This window comes from Myripristis murdjan, chromosome 15 (assembly GCF_902150065.1).
Source record: "Myripristis murdjan chromosome 15, fMyrMur1.1, whole genome shotgun sequence".
In the NCBI taxonomy this organism is placed as follows: Eukaryota; Metazoa; Chordata; class Actinopteri; order Holocentriformes; family Holocentridae; genus Myripristis; species Myripristis murdjan.
Window position 1 is genome coordinate 12,135,768 of NC_043994.1, and position 11,070 is coordinate 12,146,837.

An 11,070-nucleotide genomic window follows, 5' to 3' on the forward strand; every position below is an offset into this window, starting at 1 on the left:
AAAATTATATTGTACATACAGCCAAGCTCCAGATTGTATTCAGTAAGTTTCCACAAACCAGTTTCAGGTAGCAGCCCCCCTCTCCCCCCTCTTCCTCCCCTCACTGCTCTCCACTTGCACAGTTGTTGTGGCTCCAAGAACAAAGTATCTTGGGAGAAAGGAGCTGAGGAGAGATTTGAGCCTCTGCCAATGCCCCTCTCTCCTTCTCTCTCTCTCTCTCTCTCTCTCTCTCTCTCTCTCTCTCTCTTTCTCGCTTTCTCTACCTTTCTCCTTACAGGGCAAACACGACTATTTATCAGCATTAATTACTACGTTAATAAGGGAACATACAGTGTGGGGAGCTGTGGTAATCTGCGGAAAGCACTCACCTTCTCTCCCCCTTTAAAAAAAAAAAAAAAAAAAAAACACCCACTACAACACTTGTCTGGATCAAAACACTGATTAATTAGCCAGGAACAGAGGGGGAGAGAGAGGAAGTGTGTGTTTGGGGAGCGTGCAACAAATCCCTTATTTGTGTATTAATGGGGATTTAAAGATGAAACGAGACAACCTGACTGGAGTGAGTGGAGACTATTTAGATGGACCCAGGAGGGCTCCACCGTTGTTTACTTTTGGAACGAGATGAGATACTGTTTAAACACACCTTTCCACACACACACACACACATCTACCTTTACATACACATGCGTACAGGAACGTGCACTCTACCTGTGCAGCAGGTTACATAAATTTTGCATGCAGATTTTTGGTTTTTAATGCTAAATCGTCTCTCTTTGTTTCTGTCTCCCTCTCTCTGTCTTTATTTGCAGGAGTCCTTTAAGTTTTATGCAGACAAGCTGAAAGAGAGAGCTGCCAAAGCCCAGACGACAGCAGAAGAATAGACTCATCCTCCCCTCTTCTTACCTCCGCCCAAACCCCACTGTTGTCTTCTTTTGTCGTTTTCTTTTTTTTTATATAAGTTGGTTGAGCCTAAATGTTGTGGAATACTGTGTTATTACTGTCGGATGAAAAATTCTGTCCACCGATGATGTTGATGATGTACAGAAGTATTTATGCTAATAAATAATGTTAGGAATGAAGATTCTGTGTTTGCGTCTTTCCTCAGATGGAATTGCCAGTAAAAAAGAAAAATTACTCTCCATGCACTAGATATAAACTAATTGTGCTTTGTATGAGTGAGCATGTGTTATTTTCAAAACGGTGACAGAGTATCATTTTAATTTGCCAAAGGACCTTGGACTAGATGTGTCAAAAGGAATAATGTTCTTCTTTGTCCTGACAGCATGAGGCAGAGTTTTTCTGAAAAAAAAACCTCAGGTAGATTAAAAAGCCGGCAGATCCACATCTAGAACATGACACTTTCCAAGCCTTTTCCCTCTTTCCTCTCTCCCACCATCAGTATCTGCAACATTTGAACACGTTTACGCTCCAATATCAGCCTCAGATATTCCAATTTCATGTCACTTAAGCCGTTCTTGACCCCGAGAGAGGCAAGCCTTAGATAACACCGGCTCCAAGAAGATCAAGCACCGGCCGATGTTGGCATGTCAGCCAGAGCATTAGAGTATGTTTGGGGTCCGAATTGGGACACGAGAAGAAATACAGTCATGGGGAACAAGTGGAAAATGTCTGTGCTCATCTTTGTTGACATTGTGTCCCAATCCCCATCATTGATTGTCTTTTGGCCTTTAGCACAGCAGCGGTGTGCTCGTGTTCTTGAAAATGGCATTAAAACCACTTTAATTGCTACACAAAGGTTGCAGTCTGTGTCTCAAAAAGAAGCATGCTTCAGTAATATTGTATTTATTTACAGCCGAGAGGGAATCCTTTTTTATTTTGACCCACACTGCCTTTGCAGTAATTTTATGGTGTTACATGATTTCTAAAAAGGGTCATTTTGTGGTTACATCAAGAAAACCTCCCAAGAACCGTCTGTAAGGGGTTTTCATACCACCAAAATACAACCAAAGAGCATTTTTCCTTGGACTGAGATAGCTAACATTATGATAATCGGCCATGATTAATAGCAGCCATGGTTATGAAACTCGACAGCTACGGATGACAACTGTATTCTGAGTGAGGAGGTCAAAGGACAGCAGACACATGCAAGAAAAAACACGCTGAAGTAGAGCAGCTTGATTTAATGCTTTACTAATTTGGATCCGCACCATGTCAGCGGTATACTTATCGGGCTTTTGCACCAGTGCAAAAATATATATATATAATACAGCTTGCATAATCTTCAATCTATGAGGACACAACAAACACAAGCTCTTTTTCTGAGTGTGACTTACTAAATCTCTGCTAGGCTTTTCTCCACACTCCCTTTACTGGCACACACATTGTTAAGCTTAATATCCTTACATATACAAAAAAAAAAAAAAAAAAGATAAAGCTGTAGGAAAAAAAACCCCGAGAAGATTGAAAATGGAAAAACCAAAAGCTGCAGATGGATATCTGCCAAAGTGGCGCTCTAATCATTTGCCAAGACAGAAAACAGGGAGAGAAAGAGTCCATCGTTTCCAAACTGTCATCTGACTGCAGTGCTCTGCTGCCATCCAGTGGCAGAAGGCAGTTCTGCAACAAGCGCATGCGCTGATACAGACGGATTTCCAACACAAACTTCTTTTAAAATCAGTTTCCTTTTAAACCATTGAAACATGTTGGATAAAGTGAGGCTGTTTTCACTTGTCATAGTTAGATGGTATTCCTGCACCAATAAGATTTGTCTCTTAGGAGATCTTACAACAACTAACACACACTGTTGCCAACAATGTGGCTGGTGCCGTATTGCTATGGCATCACTTTTGTTGCCTTCACAAGTGTTTCCTCCACAACATTTCATTGCTGGAGATCGTCTAACTGTGGTGTCCACCAGTGTTTAAAATGTCATGATGACAAAAAAATATATATTTGGCAAGTTTCTGACTTGAATCCACTATTTAGTCCTGTAAAATATAATAAGAACAGCAAGCACTATAAACAAACCACACCAGAACCAAAATGATCCTATTCCCCTTCTCGTTCAAACACCTCTAGAGGAAAACCCCTCCCTTTATGTTGTGTCCGGTGGCGGATATCCAATAACAGTATGATTGCTGAAACTGGTACAGATGCTTTCACCAGTCTTGACTGGACTTCTGCTTGATGAATTTGAGGGACAGGTAGTAGAGCACCATAAAGGCCACACAGACCGCCAGCAGGACCAGATAGCAGGAGTACAGAGGGTACTGGTTCATGTTCATGGCCTCCACCACCTAGAGAAGAAGAAGAGGGAGGTGTATGTTGATTTGTCTGAACTGTCTGTATTTTGGTTGTCAGTGTTTGCCTTCATTGTACAAAAATGCCCCACTTTCAGTAACAATTGTGCAACGTGGTGGTTCTCAAATTGCTGAACTTGAAGTGAACTTTTCTATCCAAGTGCTACTATTACTATTACTGTCCTTCCACAAAACCATCATGCCATCATTTTTTTGGGTCTTTCCAGGGTGCCACAACTCTGAAAAACGTTGAGTGTATTTGATTAATTATGTATGACTCTGCAGCTGGTTCAACTCAAACAGCTATTTGTGTGTGTGTTGTTTTAACATACGTGTATGCCATCGATGTTGAAGGTGAAGTTTCCGATGGAGACAGGGTACTTTTTGCCTCTGAACTGAACCTGCAGCATGCCCTCAAAACCCCAGCGCATGAAGGAGGCATGGGAGAGCCATGAGGCAACTGGGGAGGTAGACACACACACACACACACACACACACACACAGACAAATATTAACATCCAACACCAACCAACAAGGCTAAGTCACAGCTCTAAGTGTGCATTGCTGTGTGTCTCTGTCTTTCTTGCTCCTTGTACCAAATATCTGTTGTGCTTGTGTCTGTCCCCTCACCCAGCCACATATTCTCCAGGCTGATGACGAACCCCCCGGTCAGATAGAAGACAGTGAACAGGGAGTTGCCCATGAAGGACGAGGTCTGCAGTGTGGGCAGGGCAGCAGCTACAAACAGAGCCATGGAGCGGCTGCAGTAAACCATCAGCCACACCAGCAGGAAGTTGAGCAGGAAGCACTCTGGAGCCTCATTGAGCCCTGCCAGCCAATATATGGGCACGCCGTAGACCAAGGTGAACACACAGTGCTCTGGTAACTCCCCAAGGACCTGCCAGTGCAGATGAAATACATAGACACAACAGAAGCTCAGTTTGCATACAGATACATCTACATTTTCCTGTGCTGTACTTTTTCCCACTGTGCTGTACATGATTCCAGTGGTGATTCAGTGTCAGTGCAGCATGGAACAAGACTGACCCCTACTGGACGTCCCGTTTGATAACTGTGTTTTACCTTGGCGAAGAAGTAGGAAGTGACATTGTACATGCCGTCCTGCAGCTCATGGTACAGCATGGCTCTCTCTGAGTGACCTGATGAGGCAAATGAGAACATTACACACTGCATAGATATAATTTCCTTTTGTATTATTACCTCTGCCTATACCATTTTCCATTTTCCATGTTCCAATTCCAAACATTTCATGGACTTCACTTTTTTGACTACATTGAATGTTTTATGCGGTGCCCAATATGCCATAGACAAGAATCAATCATGTCATATCACTCAGTCACTGAAGATAAAATATAGCATGAATACAAGACGCAGAATACCTGCTGGTGTCCAGCTGCATCAAATGTGTAGTCATTTTTATGGAGATTGAACTGTCAAATTTCAAGTTTTCAAGACCTTGAATATATCAAATTCTTCTTCCGTGCTATTGCAGGCGGTATTCATGTCTAGAACTATGAGTCATGAATCAACTTCAATTTCAAGACTAATGGCATGACTGTACGACTTGACCTTAGACTCATATTATGATAATCATTGGCTGGATTTAAATGGCACTCAGCATTGCTAGCTCTCTAAAAAGCACATTTTACCTTGCTGTACTTAGATAAGATATTTTGTGTCAACCAGTAGTGACAAAACCACTCTGTGTCTAGTTCTCTCTCTCTCAAACCTATTTGACAACTTAGCGAACATCAAGTCTGCAGTTTGTTGTTTTTTTCCATCTCATCCGCAGTAGTTTGGACAAAATAACACAGATGATGTCCCTGATCACTGTGTGATTCCTCAGTCATATGCTGAAGTCCTGAAACTTACAAAGGACTCAAGCTCAAGGTGAATTTAGTCTTGGGAGATGAGTGTGGACTTGAGCTATTTGACTGATTGCGGACTTGACTAGCAGTCAAGCAATCAGTGGAACTGAGAGTGAATCAGCATCTGACTTCCTAAAGTACATCCCTACATTTCAACATTTTCCTCTGTTCCTCTCATCCCTCCAGATGTCTGTCCGGGTCTGTCAGTCACTCACATTTGGCTATGACGTCCAGCACCACAGCGAATGGGGTGAGAGCTCCGATCATGTAGAGGAGGGACACGGTGTCCTGAATGGACAGACGCTCCTGTCCTGCCCCGTAGTAGAGACACCCAACCAGCAGCGACATGAGGAGCGCCTCAAAGCCGTGGACCAATAGGGTGGCCAGGTCTCTGAAGTCATTATACATGTGACGCCTGAGGGAGGAGGAGGAGGGAGGAGGTTAGAGTCCCTGTGTATGTGTGTGTGTGTGTGATCGTGCATGTGTGTGTTTCGTTCGTACCTAATGAGGATAGTGAATTGGTGCAGTCTGCCAGGCAGTCTGTCCCTCTGCTGGGACACGGTGATCACCTCCTCCCCCTCCAGTCTGCTGGGCTGCTGAGGGCTGCAGGGACACGGGCAGGAAAGCAAGAAAATGAACTGTGCTGGGTTTACTACCAGGCACCTACTTCCCAAAATAATTAACACTAAAGAGGGAAATCTTTAGAAATTAAAAATCTAATGTTTTTTTAATGCCATAATGTTTTTTAAAGCTGTTCCTTGCTAACAGTGGAAATGCCATTCTATTTGTTGTTTTGCCAATTCTGACTTCACTGGACTTGACCAATCATCTTCTTTTTTTTCCAGGAGAGGACAGGCCTTCCAGCATCAACCAAGCAGGGCTTTGTGTCTTTTCTGGTGACTAACCCTAACCCTAGCTCCTTGGATGGGGAGAAGGAAGTCAGTTACTTCTGATGAAAAACTTAAAAATTCCCTAAAGAAAAGGCCTTTCAGTTGTACTGTTGAGTTGACTGTTAGGGGACAATAATGTAAATTAACTGCTTTTAAAAAAAAAAAAAAAAAAAATCCTCAAAATGTCTGTCTGCCACCAAATGCAGTCTTTTTCCTGCACTGCAATGTTTTTTAAAATAAAATAAAATTCATTCATTCATTCATTCATTCATTCATTCATTCATTCATGGCCCCTGGACCGTAAATTACTCTGAATTAATTACTATGAATGAATAAATTATTGTCTATTGAAAATCTTCCAAGGGGTATCATAGACTTCAAGTAATCATATAAAACAGAAGGAAAAATGAGCGACGCAGGAAAGAGGGGAGCAAAAATTGTGGGACAAGATGAATTGAAACGTAAAAGAAAAAAAAGAACTGAATTTCAGTGCAAACATAGATACAGAAAAGCATGCAGCTACCTGTCGGTGTGTGTTGGTGCCGTTCCAGTTCCAGCTGGTTTCCACATGTAGTCGTTTGTGTCCCGGACCTTGTCCATGAACTGCTGAGCCAGAACCATGGCTCTCTCCAGACACTCAGCCTCACGCTCGGGACTGCGCCGGTCTATACTGATCAGATCAACTGGACACACACACACACACACACACACACACACACACACACACACACACACACACACACACACACACATACAGCAACAGCATGATGAGAGATAATAGCAGGGACATACCTTGGGTTTATGAAGAAAAACTCTTACATAGCACAACTTTAAAATGAATCATTATTGATTAAATAGTCTCCCCTGAATGGAAATCTATTCTTCTTTATAAACATTTGATACAAACATAGTGCACTGACTGGTCTCAACACAGTGACCCACCTAACTGACCCCCCAACATATACACACACCTACCATAGAAGTCAGAGGGGTTGCAGTATCGTGGGCAGGGGTGTCCCAGGGCGGTGAAGTAAGGCACCATGTCACAGGCGGCACCGAAGTAGACGGCCGACCCGGACGAGAGCAGGACGACGAGGTCAAAGAGCTGGAAGATGTCTGAGCGGGGCTGGTGGACTGACAGCAGGACCAGGCGGTTGCCCCGGGCCAGGCGGGACAGCGTGATCACCAGGTTGTGGGCTGTGAAGCTGTCCAGGCCTGACGTGGGCTCATCAAGGATCAGAATGCCTGAGACAGAACAGGACGAGGTGAATATTAGGTAAAGTATGATCTTGATGACTTACTGAATTCTCCCCTAGACTAAACAGGTTGGGTGCCCAACTGAGGGTAAGGGGTTCAGTAGTTGCAGGATATGCACACTGGTGTAATGATGGACATAGTTGTACAGGATGTCCATAAAGTCTTTTTACAATTTAACAAATTTATTACAAAAGCAAATGAATAGACAAACCTGTGGAAATTATTATAAAATGAGGAGTAGATACTGAAGTTTTTTTGTTTGTTTGTTTGTTTGTTTGTTTTTTGCCTCATCTAATACACCTCTATATGGGCACCATTAGTTGCACGAAGCACATCGAGACGGTACTGTTCGCTGTAGCAGAGCCTCATCAATGGTGGCAATGGCATCAGTGATCTTTTGCTTCAGGTCGCTGATGTCCAATGTGATTAAAAACTTTGATAACCACTGAGTACATAGAACAAATCTGATTAACAAATCTCATCAATTGCCTTTTTAATAGATTTTTTTTTAATTGTAAAGAGACTTTGTGGACACCCTGTATAGTATCTGACAAAGATGCAACAATGCTCTGTCTTTCATTGTCCTTTTGTTCTGTCATTCTGGATCTCTTCCTGAAAAACATTGCTTTTAATATCTGATCATAAGAGTGTAGAGATGTTTTTTGTTGTTGTTGTTGTTGTTGTTGTTGTTGTTGTTTTTTGATAACAAGATTAACAGGCCTCTTTCTTTCTCTCACCGGGGTTCCAGAGAAGCTGCACTGCTATGCTGACTCTCCTCCTCTCCCCTCCAGAAACACCCCTTATGTAGTCGTTGCCCACCCTGGTGTGGGCACACTGACGCAGCCGCAGCTCTGCAATGACATCATCAACCTGTGACAGAATGGCAGAGATGCAGTTTGGTGACCTGGTGGGAAATATCTGTTTGCCATAGCACACACAACAGTTGACTATCATCTGTGAGTATCTCAACTAATTACATTAGAGGAAAAGTGAATAGGTATTGCAATAATATCCAGTCCAACTATGTGGTCACTGTTTATGGGTAAATCTTGGTATTTGTAAACCACTGGCATCCCATCTGCAAGCATTTACAACCAAAGGAGGATCTCATGCTGCCAGAAGAGATATTTTGCCTTCTCTGTTTTGGGGTAACTTCCTACAGCTGTATACATTCCTTAAGTCATGTCTGTTGTTTGAAGCTCATCTCACCCTCTTGTCCCTCTGAGCCTGTGTGAAGTGGGTGGGAAGCCTCAGCTTGGCCACAAAGGCCAGAGTCTCCCGGACGGTGAGGTGAGGCAGCAGGCGGTCATCCTGGCGAACATGAGCGATGCTCTTCCTCACCAGCTGCGGCGTGCTGGGCCTCCCGTTAATCAGAATCTGACCGGACGTCATGGTACCGCCCTCATCACGACACGTGATGATGTCCAGCAGAGATGTCTTGCCACAGCCTGGGAGAGGATGGGTGGTTTGATCAAAACTTTATGTAACTTTATGGTTACAACTTTATGTGGCTGATGACTGCTTTCCGCCAAAACAAGTTGCTTTTTCTAAACCAACAAAGATCCACTGGCCTTCAAGAGTAGAAGACTGTGTCCTTCTCTAGTGATTTCTTGTTAATATAGACTGGTTGTAAAGCTAGGAAACAGTTGTGTTTCTATTCTGCTAAAGTGCAGTTTCAAATTCAGGTTTTCATGGACTATAAATATCCATATAGATGTCTGGCAGGTTAGGTTCTTACTCATCTTACAGTGCATCTTATCAGCACAGTTATCAGCACAGTTGATATGATAGGTGTATGATTAGGACACAATTTTGCCCACCTCGGTGTCTTCCTGTGTGTGTGTGTGTGTGAGTGTGTGTGTGTGTGTGTGTGTGTGTGTGTGTGTGTGTGTGTGTGTGTGTACACATTACCTGAGCTGCCTATGATGGCCAACATCTGCCCACTGTGTACCCGGAGGCTGAGCTTGTTAATGGCTGTCTGCTTGTCTCCCTTCATTTCCCATGGCATCTTTAACTCTGACAGCCTCTCGTACCACGGGATCTGGGCCGCCGTGTCCACCTGGGAGCACAGGACACACACATGCACACATTTACATTCATGTGCATGCACACAGGCACAAATGAGAGAAACTGTAAACAGGCAAAGATGATTGCAAATGACTGCAGACATGGGCTCCTTCCAGAGAGTGGTGTGTGTCCTGCATTTACCTCGTAGTGCAGGTTGTTGACCTCCAGCTCATTGCGCCCTCCACTGTAGGGAAAGTAGAGGCTGCTATCTTCTTCTGACGACGAGAACAACTCTGTGTCCCGTCTCTGTTGAGGACAAGCATGCAGTTCAATGAGTTTCTTACACACACATACACACACACACACACATATACATATACATACATACAAACGTCATTTTTCCAACTATATCAACACTAAAATGAGAAAATGGGACAAACAACAGTTATAGAAACAAAATAATTTCTAAAGATCAGCATGAAAGTGCAGCAAAAAAAAAAAAAAAAAAAATAGTGTGTTGTTTTTCTCCATTGTAAGGAGGCCATACCAATATGTCAGCAGTGCTGTGACATCTGGTTTATGGCATTTCAAGTTGCAGATCAGAGTTCTACATTTACATGAGCTCCAGGAACATTATGGAAGGGTTGCATGGTACAACCAGACATTGCATTGCATCAGAAAGCACTGATAACTTTCTATTGAGTTTAGATCACAGAGAATATGTCTATGAATGTCAACATATTCAAGAGCATTGCCCCTCACTTAAGAGTGCTATCTGCACATTGTACAGTAGATATTTTTATCAGCTACTTTATTGGACAAGTTTAATGACTCACTTACATAAATTATCAGGTGTGTGTGCATAAATGCGCATGCTTGTGTTTGCGTGTAACTGTGTGTATGTGAGTGTGTGTTTGTATGTGTAAATAACTGCTGCCTGAGCTCTTTTGTGAGTCCAGGGTCCATTTGAAAGTGTCCTTGATGTCGCCATTATGTAATGATTAAAGCTCTTCACTGTAATTAATAGACTTCTAATATGGAAGCAAAGTCAGACAACTTTTGAAATTTCCAAGTCAAAGTGGAGTAAATAGTTACACCAATCAAAACTTTAAGGTCTACATTGTAGATGTCATGTAATGTGACTCATGAGGAGACTTGAGCACCCACAGATTTTTCAGGCCTCTTGTCGATGGTGGAGAAAGAGGAACAGCCAGTGGAAACCAGTGGATCCTCCATTTAACATACTCCTCCATTTTAACATACTCCTTTTTACATACATACTTAAAATTATATTAAAAATAATGTTTAAAATCAACTCAAGTGTTTCAATTGGTATTTTTTTTTTTTCAGTTGGTTGTAGTGTTATCAATGGACTTTGTTGAAGGAGCATCAAGACACTGCTGCAGACAGTGACAAGCAATGGAACTGAACAAAGTGATTTGATTTAGAGTTTAAATAAAATGCCTCAAGAGAGCCAAAAAGAAAGCAACTGTTGCCAAATGCAGCCAAGGGTAACACATCACATTTTTGTCCTGATGTTTACATGATTCCAGGGTATGGACTGACCTTCTGCAAGGTGCCGTTAGTGTGATCGAGGCTAGTGTCAGTCTCTGTGCCCATGATGATGCAAGTTGCAAGATGAAGTTTGTTGGGTCAAGGGGTCAACGCCCCCCTTTTTTCCTCCTCTGGTCTGTGTGTGTCTCTCTGTCTATAGATATCTGCCTTCCTTTCCCCCCTCGTCTCTCTTCTGCTTTCCTCTTCCTCTCC

The 11,070-nt window shown here is 42.8% G+C and overlaps 2 protein-coding genes across 2 annotated transcripts in view; one reads left to right on the top strand and one right to left on the bottom strand.

Annotated features, from left to right (window-relative positions):
* lrpprc (leucine-rich pentatricopeptide repeat containing) overlaps positions 1–1,081 on the top strand; it is a 64,150-nt gene extending 63,069 nt beyond the window's left edge. Inside the window, exon 38 of the mRNA XM_030070381.1 lies at positions 810–1,081. Within this exon, the coding sequence (XP_029926241.1) occupies positions 810–881 (72 nt within the window). The 3' untranslated portion in view covers positions 882–1,081. The remainder of the gene's footprint in view (positions 1–809) is intronic.
* A 2,038-nt stretch (positions 1,082–3,119) lies between these two features.
* Positions 3,120–10,923, bottom strand: abcg8 (ATP-binding cassette, sub-family G (WHITE), member 8). The gene is made up of 13 exons (XM_030071075.1): positions 10,870–10,923; positions 9,505–9,642; positions 9,208–9,355; positions 8,506–8,744; positions 8,034–8,166; positions 7,015–7,284; positions 6,563–6,722; positions 5,651–5,752; positions 5,365–5,564; positions 4,344–4,420; positions 3,891–4,158; positions 3,593–3,720; positions 3,120–3,257 (listed from the first exon to the last, which is right to left on the bottom strand). Exons 1-13 carry the CDS (start codon positions 10,921–10,923, stop codon positions 3,120–3,122), a joined length of 2,055 nt encoding a protein of 684 aa, XP_029926935.1.
* Between the last annotated feature and the right edge of the window lie 147 nt (positions 10,924–11,070).